Genomic DNA, 22,372 nt, shown 5'->3' with positions numbered 1-22,372 from the left:
ATTTGGTATGTTTCATTTTTTCTGTTTCTTACCGGTTTTATTTAATCCTGTTATACTTTCGTTTTTATTTTCAGTCTTTTTATGTGATTTTGTTATATTTTTATTAATATTTTTCTCCTATTTAGTTGGTTCTAATTTCCCTGGCACTACCGCCACACTACCCGACTCGTTTCCATACACTTTCACTTCTTGTTTGTCTCTGACGGTTCCCCCTTTATACCTTCCGTCTATCTGTTCGTTTTCATCTTGCGCAGCCGTCCGCCATCTTGTTACGTCACTCTCTTCCTCCCTCTATCTTCCCGCCTCCTTTTCCCGCCCTCTGACGTAGTTGAAAAAGATTTTCTTCTCACAAAAACGTCCGATTCCTCCTCTTGTGATCGGATACATTTTACACATTTCCTTGCTCTTATTTTTAGCTCAATTGCTCCACTAAGTGGTGATAATTCATATATATTGTTATCTCATTACAGACTTGTTATATTTCAGCCTGAGAAAAAACTTACATTATTTTGACGTAGTTGAAAAAGATTTTCTTCTCACAAAAACGTCCGATTCCTCCTCTTGTGATCGGATACATTTTACACATTTCCTTGCTCTTATTTTTAGCTCAATTGCTCCACTAAGTGGTGATAATTCATATATATTGTTATCTCATTACAGACTTGTTATATTTCAGCCTGAGAAAAAACTTACATTATTTTGATTTTAAATTTTTTTGTTATTATTAACTGAAGTTCTTATCTGTTTTTGTTTTTTCATTATTTTATTTAATTTTTTGTTAATATGTCTCAAGCCCCTGAGTCAAATGAACCATTATCTGCACAGTTTGTGCAAATGATGATTGACAACACTATGTGAAAAATGATGTCTCATATGTCAAACCTATTGTCTCAACAGCCTAATCCTAAAACTATTTTTAAAAGGAAAAGACCTTGTTCTGTTTCTGTTTTGGCAACTAAAAAGTTACTTTCAAAGTCTCGTCAGACTCTGGCTGACACTTCAATTCCTAGCGGTAAAGGAAGGAAAACATCCGCAAAACCTTCCCCTAATCCCAAGGGGTTACAAATGGGATGAAAAAATACTGAGTCTTTATCTGTAAAATAAAGCCTAAAAAGGTTGTTTTATCATCCAACTCGGATTCTTCTACTGAAGAATTTTCTAATTCTGATTTTGAGGATTTATCTGATAATGTATCTTCAGATTCAGATTCCCCTAAACCTAAGAACATAAAGAAATCTCTCAAAAAAATCTAAATCTTCTAAAAAACAGAATTCAATTTTTTTTTGACTGCCTTGGTAATCCCAGATTTTGTGCAGATAATTTACATCACCCCAGATCATCTGAGTGGTGCCCCTCTTTAGATGTGGCCTCTTTTATTGACTTTCAATTAAAGTTTCCTCTCAAAAAAAATGCTCGTAATAAAATGAGAGCAGAATGCCCTCGCCCCCTTCTCACTAACAATGCCTGTATTACTCCCAAAATTAATCCAAAAATTATTAAATTTATAGGGTCCGCTGGTTAGAAGGTTAAGAAAGGCATGGATAGAGCATGGAAGACATGCCAAGACCAACTTTTGGATTCTGTTGGCCTGATTGAAAAACCTTTTGAAATTTCGGAACAAGCTGTTAATGAAAATGCTTCTCTTGACCCCTTTTTGGTTAGAGAATGGGTTCAAAGAATTATTTTCTTCATAGGAAATACTAACACAGCTATGATTGTTGAGCGAAGTAAAAATATTTTAGGTAAAATAGACCCTAAGATTTGTGACAATGCCATTAATGAATTAGATTCCCACTCTAATGGTCTTTTTGGAGACATTTTTCTAAAAGATCTTAATAATTATATTAATATTTTTTTAAAATTTAAATAAGGTAAGAACAGTTCGTAAGATTTTTTTTGCCCAAATAGTTTTTCTGACAGGGCCGGGAAAGGCAGAGGTCACTTTCCTGGCCACACAAATTATCAATCAAGACCTCAATTCCAATATCAACAACAGTTCCAGCAACATTTCCAGCATTCATTCCAAGATCCCTCTACTTCCCAGTTCTTTGCAGACCGTGGTTCCAGATCTCGCCCCCCTGCAAGTAAGTTTTCCCTTTCCTTCTCACCCTCCTTTTTTTCCCAAAAAATGTTGGTGGCAGACTCGCTCTTTTTGTTCAAAATTGTAGTCTAGTAACTTCAGATCCTTGGATCCTTCAAACAGTTCAAGGTGTTTTGATTTTTCTTCCCCTCCTGTTCAAATACTGAGACCTCGTCCCATTCAATTCTCAAAAGAAGACCAAATTCTGGTTCAATAAGAAATTTCAAAAACAAGCCATTCAAATTACCAATTTCTCTCAGGATTTCTTCCTCCGGAATCTTTTTCTTGTAAAAAAGAAAAATGGTCAATTCCGCCCTGTCATAAATTTAAGAGATCTAAATTAATTTGTTTCTTATTTCAAGATGGAGGGAATTCACCTGTTGAGAGATTGCCTCAGAGAAAACGATTGGTTAGTGCGCTTGGATCTGACAGATGCTTATTTGACTGTTCCAATCGCTCAGGAGCATCGGAAATTTCTAACTTTTTCATAGAAAGACAAATTTTGTAGTTTTACTTGTCTTCCTTTTGGTCTTTCTTCAGCTCCTTGGATTTTTACGAAACTTTTAAAACCAGTTATGGCCTGGTTAAGACTCAGAGGAGTCCGCTTAATTATCTACTTAGACGATATTCTGATTATGAACTAGAGGTTTTTTTTCTCTTCAAAAGCAATTATCTCTTACTATTCTAGAGAATCTTGGTTTTATAATAAACAAACAGAAATCTGTCCTAACTCCTATTCAGTCTCTAGTCTTTCTGGGTTTCAACATAGATACTTCCAAAGCCATTCTCAGCCTACCACCAGACAAAATAAGGAATATCAAGAAAGAAATATCTCGTACACTCTCAGCTCAATTCCCTCCTATCAGGAATATAGCCAGAATAGTGGGGTTACTTTCATCCTCTATTCAGGCTATATTTCCTGCTCCCCTTCACTATCGGGAATTACAACGTCTCAAAATCTGTCATTTACAAAAAGGGTTTTCTTATTCTCATTTAATTCAATTTTCTCCAGAAGCCAAAGAGGAACTCTTATGGTGGCTCTCTCATATGGAGGCTTGGAACGGGAGAGCTATTTTTGGCAATTCTCCAGATCTCGTAATCGAATCAGACACCAGCAGGTCCGGCTGGGGTGCTCGTTGCAGTCCTTCAATCACAGGAGGAAAGTGGTCTCTGAAGGACAAACGGTTCCATATAAATTGCCTAGAACTTCTAGCGGGTTCTTTCGCTGTCAAGAGTTTTGTAAGGAATTCTTCTCCAGTTACCATTTTGCTTCGCATGGACAACATCTCTGCAGTTCATTATTTAAACCGTTTAGGAGGTACGAAGTCCAGAGATCTTTCCAATATTACCAAAGAGTTCATTCATCTGTGTTTAGACAGAAATATTTCTGTGAAAGCAGAATATATTCCTGGTCTTTCAAACACAGCAGCGGATTGGGGCTCCCGTTTTCTGGTGGATATCAGCAATTGGAGACTCAACAGAGATGTATTTAATTCTCTGTCTCTTCTCAGAGGTCCCTTCATTCTGGATCTTTTTGCGTCTCGTCTGAATTTCCAAATTCTCCCCTACTTCAGTTGGAGACCAGACCCAGAGGCTGCGGCAATCGATGCTTTCCTCCAGCTCTGGCCTCCTCAAGAAGCCTATGCCTTACCTCCCTTCTCGATTTCGAGAACAATTTCTGTAGTTTGCAGAGACAAAATTTCTCTTCTTCTAATAACCCCCCTTTGGCCAACTCAACCATGGTATCCTGCTCTTCTAGAAATGTCTTTCAAGCTTCCTATTCTTCTCTCTCATCTTCCACACTTGTTAACCAACCCGGAAGGAGATTTTCACAATCTCATTCTTCAAGACTCCCTTCGTCTCATTGCTTGGTCAATTTCGGGGACTCCACTCCTTTCGAAGGACTTTCTGAAGAAGCTAAGACTCTCATGCGAGAATCTTGGGCCCCAGGCACCAGAAAATCCTATTTTTATGCATGGACAAAGTGGGCTAGCTGATGCATGGTTAGGAACTTGGATCCCCTTTCAAATGATATAAGCCATATTATTAATTTCCTAACATCTCTTTTTGAATCTGGCTTGGCTTACAGATCTATTAATTTATATCTTTCTGCTATTTCGGCTAAACATGTTTTATTAAATAAGTTTCCTATTGGTCAACATCCCCTTATTTGTAGACTTTTAAAAGCCATTAGACTAAAACATCCTCCTATTCCTAAATATAATTTTTTCTGGGATGTAGATAAGATTTTTTCCCTTTTCAAATCTTGGCCTTCTAATAACTTACTTTCTCTGAAACAACTTTCTGCCAAACTAGCTACCTTATTATGTCTTGTTTCCTTTCATAGAGTTTCTGACGTTGGTGCCTTAGATTTTAATTCTAAACTTTTCTCTCCTGAAGGTGTCACCTTTTTCTTATCTCGCAGAACTAAAACTTTTTCTTCTTCTATTTTTTATCCATACTTATCTTCTGAACCTTCTCTTTGTGATGTTAAATGTCTTAAAGAATATGAATCTAAAACATCTCTTTTGAGAGCGTCTTCTTCTAATCAATTGTTTATCTCCTTTATTCCTCCTCATGCCCCTGTCACTAATACTTCTATTTCTCGCTGGGTGAAATGGGTTATGATATTTCTATTTTTTCTGCCCATTCTGTTAGAGGTTCAGTTGCATCCAAAGCTTTCCTTAAAGCTGCACCTTTACAACAAATTTTAATTTCTGCAGATTGGTCTTCAGATTCTATTTTCAAACAGTTTTATTTCAAGCCCATTTGTCATCCAGCTAATAACTTATTTTGTTAGTTGCTTTAAACTAGCAAAATATGAGTCTCTGGTCTTGTAATAAAATTCTGATTTTCCTAACTTGTGAAGGTATAATCTAGATTTTATTAAAGACAAAGAGACAAGTATTTTCCCACCCTTTGTTATTGTACCCTCCCTTATTTTCTCATTATTAACAATTTGTTTGGTTTCAGTTGCCAACTAATTATGAAGATCTACTTAAAGGTGGTTTCATTCCTCTTCATTCTTTGCTTCAATCAAGCCATAACATTCTTCGGAATTTACTCTCCTGGTTCAGAGAATTCTGTTTGCCTGGTTCATCTCTACGACATGGAATTAAAATAAGTTTCTTTATTTCAGGCTGTATTTTGATTCTTCCGTTGGTTTTTCTTCTGATATTGGAACTTTCATCTGTTATTTGAAATTTTTGTTTTTTCAGCGTCAGACAAGAAAGAGGAAGTTGGGGAACGTATTGGACAGTTTATGGAAGCTATGATTCATCCTATTGGTCAATTTTTTCTGTATTTTCCAAAGAATCCATTTCATTGGTCACTTATGATAACTATGTTATCTTTATTGTTTTAATGTTGGATTGTTTTCTGTATTGTTACTTTAAAATTCTGCATTCGAGTAGTATAAAGAAAGATATGCAAAATACTCGTCTCTGTGTCTTTAATAAAATCTAGATTATACCTTCACAAGTTAGGATAATCGGAATTAACGGACACATAAATCAACTCTGTGTAACACTAAAATGTAAAACTGTGCTGAAAAAAAAATAGTTTTTGCAAACAAATCTTTAAGACTGATAAAGAAATTAGGACTTACCTAGCCACAGAATACATAAACAGGAAATCATTGTCAGGAGATCCATGATTCTTGCTATAATCTGTGTACTTCTTTTGGGTAGTATTTTTTATATCTTTCATCACTGCTTCCATTTCTTTACATAGATTGGTTTCTGACTAGAAGAGAGAAGAAATTACCAAAATTTAATTATTGCATTTTCGGTAACTATAATCAAATGCTGTACATTCTTATGGCCTATAAGTAGCTTTATATAAATTACCTTTGAAGATTAAAACTATGAGCTCTTTCAATGAAAAAAATTCTGTAGTAGTTTGCAAGTAATATGATTCTTACATTAGGTTAGATTGTGATAGCTTTGTAAACTAGAACTCTCTGTACTATTAATATAGTAAGCAATACTGACTAAAAAGGGACAGTGAAGTCAAAATGAAACTTCATGGCTTTGATAGAACATGTCATTTTAAACAACTATCCAATTTACTTATATTATCTCATTTTCTTGATTATCTTGGTATTTTTGTTGTCAATTGTCATTGGATCACCTGGTGTGTTCAGTTCTCAGTAGTGTATTATTGCTCCTTCAACAAAGAATACCAAGAGAATAAAGCAAATTTGATTACAGAAGTAATGCTCTATCTGAATCATGAACAATTTTTGTTTTCATGTCTCTTTAATGAGCACTCTCTCTAGTGAGACAGTTCTGCAGGTTTAGGGCACAAGATTCTTTGTCCTATAATGAAATGTCAGTGTGGCTCAGGTCATCATGTAGCGCTCAAAGTAGAAAAGCAGATAATTATCTAATAAATAACAGGTGCTGGGATATGACAATATGGTCATTTCTCCCAAGAAGCCTACAAAAAGGTGTTAAATGTAGAAGGGAGAGAGCTTATACAAAGGCTTAAAGCAAAATAAAATTGACAATACATTTCATGCCATAATTAAGGTGTATTAAACTGAGCAGTTTAAAAAATGTTTATGTGTACAATTTAAAACTAGATAAACATTTCCAGCAACTAGTTCAGGTGTGGACCTACCAGCGGTGCAGGTGGTGCCACTGCACCGGGGTCTGAGGGCTGGAAGGGGCCCACAAAAACTACTAATAAAAAAATATAAAGTTTACTGCTTTTTTTTAAAAAAAAAAATCTAACCCCTGCGCCAGACAGTGCCAATGTCACATGACAATTTGGGAGGATGGGCAGGGCACACATAGTGTAAGTTAAGTTATTGCTATCACTAACTGTTGTAAACTGCTTTTTTTATTATTTGATAACGGCCCAGGACCTTGCCGAGTCACATGATATGTATTGTTCAGGGCTGTTTTATTGGGGTGGCCGAACCGGGCAGGGGAGAATAAGATGCAGTAAACATTCACAGATCAATAGGAAGAAAAAAGAAAAGAACTGACTTTTTAATAACCACAGATTGCGCTTCCAGTATACCGCCACACTAAAAAAAAACTAATAATTTTGCCTGGTATGAAGTAAAATAGCGCATCGACTGAACACAGACTATTCATTAAGTACAGCTTTATTGCTAAGAATGTGTCCTGGCGTGGATTAAATGTTAGGCGCACACTGGCTGTGGAGAAGTGCAGAGGTGACTAATACTCTGCTCCCGGTAGAACCTTTGTGACAGCTGGAGTTTCTCTCAAACTCCACTGCCAAACAGAGCAGTAAAGACAGCAATGGGGGATGAGCTGTCAGCATAGAGAAGACAGCGAACAGTGGTATGTTTACTTGCAGTGTTTCAGGCTCAGGTAATGTGTAACAGGCAATGTGATGTGTTACAAGCAACAATTTCCTGCTACTAGTCTGTCTGCTGAATGAGTGGGGAAGGAAGAGCAGAGAAAGGACTTAGATGACATGTAGTGATATGCTTCATTGGAACTGAGTATACAAATCTCACAGGTCAGATAAATGTGCTCCCTTCTAAAACAGTTTTTAAAAGTTTATATATAATGTTTATAAGGTTTTTATTCTTGTTTTAAGTTTTTTTTTATTGTTTTATTTAACATTGTTGAAAATGTCTTTGACAAAGGCAGAAACGGACGATAAATCAGCTCATACACACACACACAAATATATATATAAAAGGAAACACAGAAAGGGGCGCCAATGGTGCAGATCAATGATGCAATGTGAGATATGAGTCACAGGTCTGTACACAGGGTACTCACTTTTAAAAAAGGCACTCAGTCATGCCTATAGAAGAAGGCTGGATTTCTGCAGCAGTCCAGCTAGCTGATCACTTCCCAGGAGGACATCCAGGATATACTGGATACAGGACCCCAGCACTGCAGGAATATAGCTAGGAAGCCAAAGATACAAACTGATGCTATCAGCAGCTGGCTCACGAGGAACCAATCAGGGATTCTCTCATGCGACGTAGAAGTGGGAGTGACATACTGATGTAACGTACGGTATTGCATCAACTTAACAGTTAGAAGACTGCTCCTCATGACGTTTACATTGACGTTCTGTGATTGATAATGAATGGTACCTATCAGGATACAGAGGCCACTAACGATATTGACGCTGTTTAATTGACATATATTACTCCCAATTAGGACCACTAGTTAGGTCTCAATGCTTATGTTAGGTAGTCTTTGAACACGCTAGAAAGCCTTGGCAATCAACATTGAACCGAGCAATCGTGAAACATTATATAATTATACAATGTTTATGCTGTTTGATTCACATATACCACTCCCAATTAGGACCACTAGTTAGGTCTCAATACTTATGTTAGGTTTTCTCGGAGCACGCCAGAAAGCTGTGGCAATTAACATTGAAACGAGCAATCGTGAAACATTATATAGCAAAAAACATGCAACCCATTTGCTATTATTATTAAGTTTTTTGAGACTTTAAGAATTTTACTAACATATATACAGCAAGGTGGGTGGGTGAAAACGAAGGGATCTAATTGGTGATTCTTCATGTTAGTGGGGGAGGGGTAGTTACACCTGTTTGGTAGCGTGGCCCTATTAAAGGGCAGTTTAATATGTGTTGTACATGCCTGATGAAACGGTCCTTACCGAGAAACGCGTTGCATTGTTTCTCCGCATATGCTCAAGATTGTACTTGCACAAATATGAGCTGTTTTTAAACTGATTTTTAATAAACCACTTTTAAGCTTTTTAAAAAAAACTCTGTGCTTAGTACCTTCCTTTGAGTCCACGCTACCTATAGGGCGCCTCCCTATCTTTGGCTTCCTAGCTATATTCTTGCAGTGCTGGGGTCCTGTATCCGGTGTATCCTGGATGGCCTCCTGGGAAGTGATCAGCTAGCTGGACTGCTGCAGAAATCCAGCCTGCTTCTATAGGCATGACTGAGTGCCTTTTTTAAAAGTGAGTACCCCGTGTACAGACCTGTGACTCATATCTCACATTGCATCATTGATCTGCACCATTGGCGCCCCTTTCTGTGTTTCCTTATATTATAGATCCTTCATGTTTTGTTGAAGTAAGGGAACGGCCTACCATTCCTTCTATCAAGTTTACTCATCTGTGGGACTTTGTCAGAATTCGACATTGGATCACTAAGTATCTACTTGTTGATGTAACCTTGGTTAGAATTCTCCCTTATTTGGGACAATGGGACATTGATTGATCCTTTTGATCATTCAGAATATCATTAATATCACTGTGTCCTCTGGTTAAGTTGTTTTTCCTCTTGTAAACCTTTGCTTTATATTAAGTGTGTTGAGCGCCTCCTAGAGGATTTTTTATATCATATAGTTTTATGTTATATAGTAATCTGTCATTCTTTTTATATATATATATATATATATCTATATATATATATATATATATATATATCTACCTATATCTATATCTATCTATATCTATATCTATATATATCTATATCTATATCTATATATATCTATATCTATATATATATATAGATCTATATCTATATCTATATATATATACACACACACACTCGTATGCAAAAGTTTAGGCACCCCTGACAATTTCCATGACTTTCATTTATAAATAATTGGGTGTTTTGGATCAGCAATTTCATTTTGATCTATCAAATAACTGAAGGACACAGTAATATTTCAGTAGTGAAATGAGGTTTATTGGATTAACAGAAAATGTGCAATATGCATCAAAACGAAATTAGTCAGGTGCATAAATTGGGCAGCCTTGTCATTTTGTTGATTTGAATACCTGCAAATACCTAGCACTGATTAATTGGAACACACAATTGGTTTGGTGAGCCCATTAAGCTTTGAACTTCATAGACAGGTGCATCCAATCATGAGAAAGGATATTTAAGGTGGCCAATTGCAAGTTGTTGTTCTCTGACTCTCCTCTGAAGAGTGGAAACATAGGGGGCTCAAAACAACTCCCAAATGACCTGAAAACAAAGATTGTTCAACATTAATGGTTTAGGGGAAGGCTACGAAAAGCTATCACAGATATTTAAGCTGTCAGTGTCCACTGTGAGGAACATAGTGAGGAAATGCAAGAACACAGGCACAGTTCTTGTTAAGGCCAGAAGTGGCAGGCCAAGTAAAATATCGGAGAGACAAAGGCAAAGGATGGTGAGAATGGTCAACAGCCCACAGACCACCTCCAAAGACCTACAACATCATCTTGCTGCAGATGGTGTCACTGTGCATCGTTCAACAATTCAGCGCACTTTGCACAAGGAGAAGCTGTATGGGAGAGTGATGCGGAAGAAGCCTTTTCTGCACACACGCCACAAACGCACATTTGGACAAGCCAGCTTCATTTTGAAAGAAGGTACTGTGGACTGATGAAACAAAGACTGAGTTATTTGGTCATAACAAGGGGCGTTATGCATGGTGGCAAAAAAAAACACAGCATTCCAAGACAAACACTTGCTACCCACAGTAATATTTGGTGGATGTTCCATCATGTTGTGGGGCTGTGTGGCTAGTGCCGGAACTGGGAATCTTGTTAAAGTTGAGGGTTGCATGGATTCCACTCAATATCAGCAAATACCTGAGAATAATAATGTTGAGGAATCGGTCACAAAGTTGAAGTTACGCTGGGGCTGGATATTTCAACAAGACAACGACCCAAAACACTGCTCAAAATCTACTCTGGCATTTATGCAGAGGAACAAGTACAATGTTCTGGAATGGCCATCCTAGTCCCCAGACCTGAATATCAGTGAAAATCTGTGGGGTGATTTAAAGTGGGCTGTCCATGCTCGGCAACTATCAAACCTATCTGAACTGGAGACATTTTGCAAGGAGGAATAGTCCAAAATACCTTCATCCAGAATCCAGACACTCATTACAGGCTATAAGAAGCATCTAGAGGTTGTTATTTCTGCTAAAGGTGGCTCTACTAAATATTGATGCAATATTTCTGTTGGGGTGCCCACATTTATGCACCTGTCTAATTTCGTTTTGATGAATATTGCACATTTTCTGTTAATCCAATAAACCTGATTTTACTACTGAAATATTACTGTGTCCTTCAGTTATTTGATAGATCAAAATGAAAATTGTTGATCCAAACATGGAAATTGTCCGGGGTGCCTAAACATACGACTGTGTGTGTGTGTATATATATATATATATATACATACACACACACACACAGTATCTCAAAAAAGTGAGTAAACTCCTCACATTTTTGTAAATATTGTATTGTATCTTTTCACGTGACAACGCTGAAGAAATGACACTGATACAATGTAAAATAGTGAGTGTACAGCCTGTATAACAGTGTAAATTTGCTGTCCCCTCAAAATAACTCAACACACAACCATTAATGCCTAAATCATTGGCAAAAAAAGTTAGTACACCCCTAAGTGGAAATGTCCAAATTGGGCCCAATTAGCCATTTTCCCTCCCCAGTGTCATGTGACTCGTTAGTGTTACAAGGTATCAGGTGTGAATGTGGAGCAGGTGTGTTAAATTTGGTGTTATTGCTCTCACACTCTCTCATACTGGAGTTTGGAAGTTCAACATGGCACCTTATGGCAAAGAACTCTCTGAGGATCTGAAAAAAAGAATTGTTGCTCTACATAAAGATGGCCTAGGCTATAAGAAGATTGCCAAGACACAAACTGAGCTGCAGCATGGTAGGCAAGACCATACAGTGGTTTCACAGGCCAGGTTCTACTCAGAACAGGCCTCGCCATGGTCAACCAAAGAAGTTTAGTGCACATGCTCAGCGTCATATCCAGAGGATGTCTTTGGGAAATAGACGTATGAGTGCTGCCAGCATTAAAGGGGTGGGAGGGTCAGCTTGTCAGTGCTCAGACCATACGCCACATTCTGCATCAAATTGGGCTTCATGGCTGTCGTCCCAGAAGGAAGTTTCTTCTAAAGATGATGCACAAGAAAGCCTGCAGTTTGCTGAAGACAAGCAGACTAAGGACATGCATTACTGGAACCATGTCCTGTGGTCCGATGAGACCAAGAGAAACTTATTTGGTTCAGATGGTGTCAAGCGTGTGTGTCTAATAAAAGTAACTTATTTGAAATGCCTGCATTCAGGAACTTAGGTAAAACAGGAAACCTGCCATATCTAATCTCTATTAAACAGAGGAAATTAGAGATGGAATGAGAAGAGGTGATCAGATAAATAATAGGGATCTTTTGGCCTTACACTGATGCTTACTGGGAAAGTTCCCAGCTGCTCTTGAAGATCCTCCACCTCTTTGATGAGCTGTAGCATGCTCTTGCTACCATGACTCTGCCAGGGGCCTTTTTCCACATTGTTTGCCGGAAAACAGGGAAGAACGCTATTTGCAAACTGCCTGCAGAGAGGACATGTGAATTCTCCTTTGTCAACGGAAAAGCCCTGCAGCACCTGGTCATTCTGAAAAAAAGAATATAAAGAGTATATTCAGTGAAGATTGGAGAGATTATAGAAAATGTATTAACACATAACACGGAAAAGCAACTTTAGAAAAAACTTAATTAAAAGTACCTTCCAGGTTTGTGAAAACATTTTTTTTTCATTATAATGCAGTATATCCTTTAAAAGTTTTTTTTATTTAAACGTTTCAACATTTCCAGGGTAACTTTGTCTAAAAACAAGGTCATATATGATGAACATTGCTAGAGTTATGTATGTTATTTAGATAAAAGGCAAGTATTCACTATATATCTCTTAACATTATATGGTTAATATTCTACCATATTATAGTTAGCATACTGTTTTACTAAAATGATCTTAAATTCAAATTTTTCTTCAATACTTAAAATAACTGCATAAATCAGCTTGGCTAAAACATATAAATCAATTAAAGGGATATTGACTAGTATGAGATCGTAATATACAATGTTTCATTATGTGCATTTAAAAAAAAGCAATATACTATTTATTTTGTCCCCTTTTCCTATAATTTAACTCTGATAAACATAATTTATGTTTACCTGATTAATTTGTTTTATTTCGTGGTGGTTAGAGTCCTCTCCTAGGAATTACCTTCTCTGCCACTAGGAGGATGCAAAGATTACCAAACCTTAAGAGCTCTATATAACCCTTCTCACCTCAATGGTAGCTAGTCTGACATATAGCCAAGCAAAAAAAGGTATGAAAAGAAAGAGCTAAAAATATAGGAGCCGGAAAAAAATATGTGCAATAACATAATAAAAACATAAAAAAAAAAAACAAGGTGGGGTCTTGTGGACTCTTACCACCAGGAAAAAAATTAAAGGGCCACTAAACCCAAACCATGCATAGCCTCAAAAGGACAAGCCTGCAAAACCTTCAGCAACAGATTCAACCTCCAAGGTGGAGAAAGCCTGAACAAAACCATGAATATCAGGAAGATAAGCAATGTTCTTGTGAAACAAAACAGAAAGAGCAGAAATATGACTGGAGGATAAACCTTTATCCAAACCATCTTGGAAAAACTTAAATTACCTGATAACCTGATAATTTTCTTTTCTTCAGATGGAAAGAGTCCACAGCTGCATTCATTAATGCACTCTAGGAGCAACTAAAGACAAAGGTCCCCAAGTCGCAAAAAGTTATCTCAGAATACCAAAATATTTAGAAAGAAACCTTGTGCAGCAAGCTCAGATAGCTCTGACGAACAACACCTGAAGCAAAAACACTGCACGCTGCAGTCATCTAAAAATGACTCTGAAACTTAAATACTTGCAGGGCAAGTAGAAAGCAGCCGAAGATAGCAATCTGAACGATCCTAAGTATCCACTAACCAGCGGATAACGTCGCAGGCTAAGAGCCAGTCCTTCCCACTAATCTTGAATGTGGAGAAATGAGAAACCTCAAAAAAGCTTACTTTACCTTGAATGCTCCGAGGACGAAATATCAGAGCAACAGATCTCAGATCCTGCTCCAACACCAGACCAGCCCAAGCAACAGACATGTCTGATAGGCAGGGGGACAGAAAGATCCCAACCACAAGCCCCCAAGGAAATGGAAAGAAAAAGGGGGGACTTACCCAACCCAACAGAGCTCAGGTGTCAACCCAATCCGCTCCTCCAAAATAGGCACTCCCAAGGAGAACCCCCTAGGAACTGGAACAGAGAAAAGTGCAATAGATCTGTAGGAAAAACTGACACAACTCTCTTAGACAGTCTCTACGTAGAGAGATCAATTTCCAACAGGTGGAATAGAGCCCACAGAGCAGCAGATGCTGCCCCTTACAGAAATAAGCCACATGATGCTACCTCCTACACACAGGGCAGGACAAAGACCCTTAAGAGAGAGGAAACCTCAACTCATAAGGAAGATAAACTATCTCCTCAAAGGGAAGGGCACAGATAAGAACAGCGTACATGTCCATAAGACATGAAGCCCTAGTATGATCAAAACACGGACCGAATGAAAAATCATCCAGACACTCCAGAAAAAAACTCCCCATAGAGGAGCACCCTCCGTCCGAAGGACAAGTAAGGCTTTAAAGTTTATAACCAGTACCCGAAGGTTGTTGTGAACTCTGGCCTACCTGCTTGCAAGCCCAATGAGCTAGCACCTATGTCGCAACACCTATGTCCCTGAAAAAAACTAGGTCATCCGAACCAGTCCACCAGATCATAAGTCTCCAGACATCCAAGAAGGATCCAAGACAAGAACTCCGGACCCGGGACCCAGAATCGTCCTAGCACGAACGACACCCTCAGGGAACAAAAAATACCCCGTCTGAAGCAATCAGACTGGAGAACGGGTACAGGACTCACTCGGAATTTCCAGCCCAAAGGGAAGAGAACACCCTTAGCCGAAGGTCAACCCCCACCCCAGCAAGGTACTAGGCCGCGACAAAGTCACACAATTTCTCTAGAGCCCAAAGGCCCCAAGGGCAGCACTAAAGGAAATGAAAACGAGAACAGAGTAACTTGAAAGAGAGTAGAAAGAAAGGCTAGTCTCCATAATCCTTTCAGATTAACATTCCAGAGGACCACACCCAAGGGAGAAGAATGCAAAGCATTCTGAACCCAGGCAGAAAAACATCACCTAAGCAAAAAGCTTGGAAAAAGAGACAACACCTCCTATCGCCCTTGATATGGAGACGACTAACTCCCGAAGGAAGACCGAGCCTCACGGCCTTCACTTCCTAATTAAGTGGCCAAAGCCGTCAGAAAAACAAAACAAAGTCCAGAAAGTCTCGACCCAAAGGAAGTTTACCTCAAAAAGGAACTAGTCCTAAAAGGACACTTCCAAAGAGACCATGAAAGGCAAAACCGTAAGAACGGTGGTATCAAGGACCTAAATCCACCAAGCCTCCAACCCACAATGGGAAGGAACACTCTAGTTCCCTAAAAATTCGGAAACGACTGAGCATGTCGCTATGGATCTCAACGGAGTCCCAGCCCACTAGATTGAAAGGCAAATGAGGACTGAACCAATCCCCCTAAGCAACCACAGACCCTCAAGTCCTCTCAGGATGCTAGTTGAAGCTTGTAAAATAAAACAAGGCAACCACACAAATCACATTGTGATGACTAGGCACCCTCACGGGACCAACCGGACATAAAAAGGTGCCACATGTCTGAACAAGGCCTCAAGGACAGGAAGATTTGTACCCAGTCAGGACCAGCCTGAAACCAAGGGCCCCAGCACTGTCAAGGCCACATAGAGTCTCCCCTGATGATGGAGGGATAAGAACAATCAGACAGACTTTTGTAAACAGTGCGACCACAAAATCGCAAGTATCAATTCCAGAGAGGAAAGTTCCTGAAGGAAACATCACACCACAACATGAGCTTTAGACCAAAAAAAAATCTTCCTCACCGGATGAAAATAAAAGATATGTATGCAAGCCAGTCGAAGAGTAAGACTGAGAATCCCCAAACCCATTAAGAGTGGGATCCTCCAGCAATGCCAAAAACGTGCCTTAGTAGGACACGAAGGCGCGCCAGTCTATAACGAAAGGCGCAACATACCTCTGCCAGGACAAAAGGAAACACTGACCGAAGGTTGAACCCCCTGAGGCCTTAGGGGCAGTCGCTCCCATGGAAGGCTAAACTGGACCAGGTGATCCCACCTCTGACGAGCCTCGGTTAACGAAACACGGACAATATCGTAAGCACACTCCAGGGAGGTGCAGATGCGCCAGAGCCAAAGATATGCGGAACCGTGTCGTAACCTCCGGTGGGGACAGGTCACACTCCCTAGAAAGGATAAGTAGCACTTGGGTTACCTGCATGCGTAGTAAGAGTTGATGGTAGGGAACTTGTCTCGTGAGAAATAGAATCCCCAGAGACGGATGGCTCAGTGTGCAACCGATTCCCCGATCCCAAGGAACAGAGCACTCAAAAAAAAAAAAATTGGAACATAACTGATGGGCATGTATCACCCGGGCCAATTCATATTCTTCGCAAGAAGTAGAGTCTGAATCGGAGACATCCATCTCCAAGAATCCTCCATAACTAGGACACTGCCGCCAACAGAGAACAAGACACCAGCGGACAAGGATTTCTCCGTCGCCACACGGTGAGGAAAAGGGAAATGGAGTCACAAGGTAAACCGTGCAGTCCATGCAAAAGCGTGCCCGACCGAAAAGGCTGCATCACTAGACAAAGGCCGCTATGTTCAAAAATAGCCATGATCTGAAGTAACACTACACAGTAGCAGACAGAATCACATAAACATGATTATACCCCCCCCCCCCCATTCAATAATCCCCCTCAGGAGATATTAACCCTTGATTCCTAGATACAAAAAGGAGCCTCACTGAGACCCTATGTTAAAGTTATCCCAGAAAGGTTGTAGCCCCTCTTGGATAAACAGTTGAAATTACAATACATCCATGATGAAAGTAAAATGAAACGATCTTACCAGAATCTACGCCGTGGAACAGGAACACGGCCCTTCAAGTGTGAAAGATAGTAGCGTCGCCTCTGCCATGGACTTGAGAGAAAAAAGCAGGCAGCAAAACTCGTCAATGCTGATTGCTTGTGGAGCTGTTAATATGAGTCGGGATGTTTTCGCAGAAAGACTCTCCCTGCATCTCCGTACTCTAACTTTCACCCATGCTCTCACTGAGAGGTTGACAGGACTACTTAAAAATCCAGTCCCATGCCGAAGAGTACTACCCTCCATAAGAGACTATCGAAAACTTCTGACACTTCTCTGCCAACCTCCTGGGACGAAAGGTAAAGAATGACTGGGGGATGAGGGAAGTGGCAGGAGTATTTAAGCCTTTGGTTGGGGTGTCTTTGCCTCCTCCTGGTGGCCAGTTCTGGATTCCAAAAAGTAATGAATGCAGCTGTGGATTCTTTCCATTTATGAAGAAAAATTGCAAAGTTCTAGGAATCCTAAAAGAATGCCAAGAAAAACCATGAATAAGACACCAAGAAATAAAAATTTTTCCAACCTTTACAATACATTTTCCTGGTAACTGTCTTTCAAGCCTTAATCTGGGTTTCAATTACAGACTTAAATAAACCCCTATGCCTAGGAACTAAACATTCTATCTCCATGCCATCAAGTTTGGTATTAAAGATCCTGATGGAAAAACGGACATTGGCAAAGAAGAACCGGCCTTAGAGGAAGAGGCCAGGGTAGGTAGCTGGACATCCGAACGAGAAGCACAAACCAAACTCTGCAGGACTAGGCTGGAGCAATTAGAATCACTGATGAATTCTCCTGCCTGATCTTGGAAAATACTCTGGGAAAAAATACCAGAGAAGCAAACACATAAGCCAGCTGAAAGGACGATGGAGCTATAAAAGCATAAACAAACTCCCTTGACTTGGCAAAGTACCAAGTATCAGATCTACTTCTGGAAGACCCCAAAGATCTACAATCTGATTAAATACTTCTACATGTAGAGACCATTCCCCTAGATAAAGAGACTGACAACTGAGATTTTCTGCTTCCCAATTGAAAACCCCTGGAATGTGAACTGCTGAAATTAAACGGCAATTGGTCTTTAGCCATAAGGGAAGTTTCTCTAATTCTCTCTTGGGCAAAAGACTGCGACTCCCCCCCTTGATGGCTGACGGCTATAACATTGTCTGACTGGAACTGGAGAAAAGATTCTCCTCTCAGTAAGGGCCAAGCTTGAGTTCTATGATGTTTATAGGTAACTTTGGTTCCCAACTGCCCAAACTCCCTACGCTGTCAGAGATCTCCAAACCGCTCCACACCCTGAAAGACTGACTTGCATATGTAGTGATCACAGACCAAATAGGATGAGCAAAAATAAGCCTCTGCAAAATAAGCTGGTGATCCTGCCACAAAAACAGAGACTGTCTTGTTTTGAAATCTAGAAAAATCCTGAGAGACAAAAGAGTACCACTGCACCACTGTCTAATCCTACAAAGCTTACGTGGTCTCATAGGAAACCGAGCAAACGGAACAGCATCTGATGCTGCTATCATAAGACCTACATACAAAAAGCAACAGTGGGAAACTGGGGAGACTGAAGATTTTGACAGGCCAAAACAAACTTCAATCTTCTTTGATCTGATACAGAAAGTCTCATGGAGACTTTCTCTATCTAGAACCCCTTAAAAGTAACCTTTGCCTGAGGAACTAAAGAACTGGTGGTGTGGTGTGAGATTCTGCAAAATGTAAAGTTAGAGCTAGTACAAGGATATCGCCAAGGTTTTAAAAAACAGCTATTCCCGAACTTCTGATGACAGACAAAACAGCCCTTAGAAACTTTGTTAAGATGCTTGGAGCTGTAGCCAGACCAAATGGTAGAGCAACAAACTGAAAATGCTCGTCTATAAAACCAAACCTCAGAAACTGAAAGTGATCTTTGTGAATCGGAATATGGAGGTAAGCATCCTTTAAAATGTGGACATAAACTACCCTTTCAGAATGAAACTTTCACAATTCTAAAACAAAGACAAGAGCAGATCAGAATCGATAATATGTATTGGTAACAAAAATGCAAGACACATCAGCACCTACCCAATCCCAGATTGAGCAGGTGTAATAAGCTCTGCAAACCACAATATTCCCCACCGTTAGTTTGGCATCTGACAATACTTCCATTTCCAACAATCTTGAATAGGCATGATGTTCCCGGTTAAGGGTATAGAGAAGGGACACTCACTCCCTGTATTCTCCCTTGCAGAATGAAAGACAGAATATACTGAAAAGTCTCCATTTTGAGAGTTGGAACTCTGACAAACTTCTTCAGAGCCTTTAGAACCAAAAATGATATGAACGTTCTCTCCTTCTAGGGAACAATAAAGAAGTTTAAATAAAATCCCTTTCCCTATTCCAGCAGAGGAACATGAACTATCACACACACACCAATTCCAGATCCAGGACTGACTGAAAAAATAAAATTTATGCTTACCTGATAAATTTATTTCTCTTGTGGTGTATCCAGTCCACGGATTCATCCATTACTTGTGGGATATTCTCCTTCCCAACAGGAAGCTGCAAGAGGATCACCCACAGCAGAGCTGTCTATATAGCTTCTCCCCTAACTGCCAGTCATTCGACCGAAGACAAGCAAGAGAAAGGAGAAACTATAGGGTGCAGTGGTGACTGTAGTTTAAAAATTAAAAAATACCTGCCTTAAAATTACAGGGCGGGCCGTGGACTGGATACACCACAAGAGAAATAAATTTATCAGGTAAGCATAAATTTTGTTTTCTCTTGTAAGGTGTATCCAGTCCACAGATTCATCCATTACTTGTGGGATACCAATACCAAAGCTATAGGACACGGATGAAGGGAGGGACTAGGCAGGCACTTAAACGGAAGGCACCACTGCCTGTAAGACCTTTCTCCCAAAAATAGCCTCCGAAGCTGCAAAAGTATCAAATTTGTAGAATTTAGAAAAAGTATGAAGCGAAGACCAAGTCGCCGCCTTACAAATCTGTTCAACAGAAGCCTCATTTTTAAAAGCCAATGTGGAAGCCACTGCTCTAGTGGAATGAGCTGTAATTCTTACAGGAGGCTGCTGGCCAGCAGTCTCATAAGGTAAGCGGATTATACTTCTTAACCAAAAGGAAAGAGAAGTTGCCGAAGCCTTTTGGCCTTTCCTCTGTCCAGAGTAGACAACAAACAATGCAGATGTTTGACGAAAATCTTTAGTAGCTTGTAAATAAAACTTTAAAGCACGAACCACGTCAAGATTGTGTAATAGACGTTCCTTCTTTGAAGAAGGATTAGGACACAGTGACGGAACAACAATCTCCTGATTGATATTCTAATTAGATACCACCTTAGGAAGAAACCCAGGTTTGGTACGCAACACTACCTTATCTGCATGGAAGATCAGATAAGGGGAATCACACTGCAAGGCAGATAACTCTGAAACTCTTCGAGCCGAAGAGATAGCTACCAAGAACAGAACTTTCCAAGATAAAAGCTTCATATCTATGGAATGCAGAGGTTCAAACGGAACCCCTTGAAGAAATGTAAGAACTAAATTTAAACTCCATGGCGGAGCAACAGGTTTAAACACAGGCTTGATTCTAACTAAAGCCTGACAAAACATCTGAACATCTGGAACATCCGCCAGACGCTTGAGCAAAAGAATAGACAGAGCAGAAATCTGTCCCTTTAAGGAACTAGCTGACAATCCCTTCTCCAATCCTTCTTGGAGAAAAGACAATATCCTGGGAATCCTGACTTTACTCCATGAGTAACCCTTGGATTCACACCAATGAAGATATTTACACCATATCTTATGAGATTTTCCTGGTGACAGGCTTTCGAGCCTGAATTAAGGTATCAATGACCGACTCGGAAAAACCACACTTTGATAAAATCAAGCGTTCAATCTCCAAGCAGTCAGATGCAGAGAAATTAGATTTGGATGCTTGAAGGGACCTTGAAGTAGAAGGTCCTGCCTCAGCGGCAGAGTCCATGGTGGAAAGGATGACATGTCCACCAGATCTGCGTTCCAAGTCCTGCGTGGAAACGCAGGAGCTATCAAAATCACCGAAGCTCTCTCCTGCTTGATCTTGGCAATCAGCCAAGGGAGCAGAGGAAACGGTGGAAACACATAAGCCAGGCTGAAGGACCAGGGTGCTGCTAGAGCATCTACCAGCGCTGCCTGGGGATCCCTTGACCTGGACCCGTAACAAGGAAGTTTGGCGTTCTGACGAGACGCCATGAGATCCAGTTCTGGTTTGCCCCATAGTTGAATCAGCTGGGCAAATACCTCCGGATGGAGCTCCCACTCCCCCGGATGAAAAGTCTGCCGACTTAGAAAATCCGCCTCCCAGTTCTCTACTCCTGGGATATGGATAGCTGAGAGATGGCAAGAGTGAACCTCTGCCCATAGAATTATCTTTGAAACCTCCAACATTGCCAGGGGGCTCCTTGTTCCCCCCTGATGGTTGATATAGGCTACAGTCGTGATGTTGTCCGACTGAAATCTGATGAACCTGACCGCAGCTAGCTGAGGCCAAGCCTGAAGAGCATTGAGTATCGCTCCTAATTCCAGAATGTTTATTGGAAGGAGAGCCTCCTCCTGAGTCCACGAGCCCTGAGCCTTCAGGGAGTTCTAGACTGATGGACCTGAGATAGCCACCAGAGAAGAGAATCCCTGGTTTCCTGATCCAGATTTAGTAGAGGTGACAAATCTGTGTAATCCCCATTCCACTGACTGAGCATGCAAAGTTGCAGCGATCCGAGATGTAGGCAGGCAAACGGTACTATGTCCATTGCCGCTACCATTAAACCGATTACTTCCATACACTGAGCCACTGAAGGACGAGAAGTGGAATAAAGAACACGGCAAGAGTCTAGAAGTTTTGACAATCTGGCCTTCGTTAGGTAAATCTTCATTTCTACCAAATCTATCAGAGTCCCTAGGAATGAAACTTTTGTTAGAGGCGATAGAAAGCTCTTTTCTTCATTCACCTTCCACCCATGGGACCTCAGAAATGCCAGAACAATGTCCATGTAGGACCTGGCAACTTGAAAAGTCGACGCCTGTATCAGAATGTCGTCTAAGTAAGGGGCTACTGCTTTACCCCGCGGCCTTAGGACCGCTAGAAGAGACCCTAGAACCTTTGTAAAGATTCTTGGTGCCGTGGCCAACCCAAAGGGAAGAGCCACAAACTGGTAGTGCTGGTAGTGCATCCTTTAGGTCTACGGTAGTCATATATTGACCCTCCTGGATCATAGGAAGGATGGTTCCAATAGTTTCCATCTTGAAGGATGGAACTCTGAGAAATTTGTTTAAGATCTTGTGATCTAAGATTGGTCTGACTGTTCCCTCTTTCTTGGGAACTACAAACAGATTTGAATAGAAGCCCTGACCCTGTTCCTCCTGCGGAACTGGGTGGATCACTCCCATAATTAGAAGGTC

At 40.2% G+C, this 22,372-nt stretch overlaps 1 protein-coding gene across 1 annotated transcript in view; it reads right to left on the bottom strand.

Moving 5' to 3' along the window:
* The window catches only part of UBR3 (ubiquitin protein ligase E3 component n-recognin 3), a 1,090,259-nt gene that overhangs the window by 294,755 nt on the left and 773,132 nt on the right, over positions 1-22,372 (bottom strand). Inside the window, 2 exon segments of the mRNA XM_053698420.1 lie at positions 5,688-5,824; positions 12,283-12,483. Of these exon segments, the coding sequence (XP_053554395.1) occupies positions 5,688-5,824; positions 12,283-12,483 (338 nt within the window).

The sequence above is a fragment of the Bombina bombina genome, chromosome 1, assembly GCF_027579735.1.
Source record: "Bombina bombina isolate aBomBom1 chromosome 1, aBomBom1.pri, whole genome shotgun sequence".
Lineage (NCBI taxonomy): Eukaryota > Metazoa > Chordata > Amphibia > Anura > Bombinatoridae > Bombina > Bombina bombina.
This window is presented reverse-complemented; position numbering and strand designations above follow the sequence as displayed.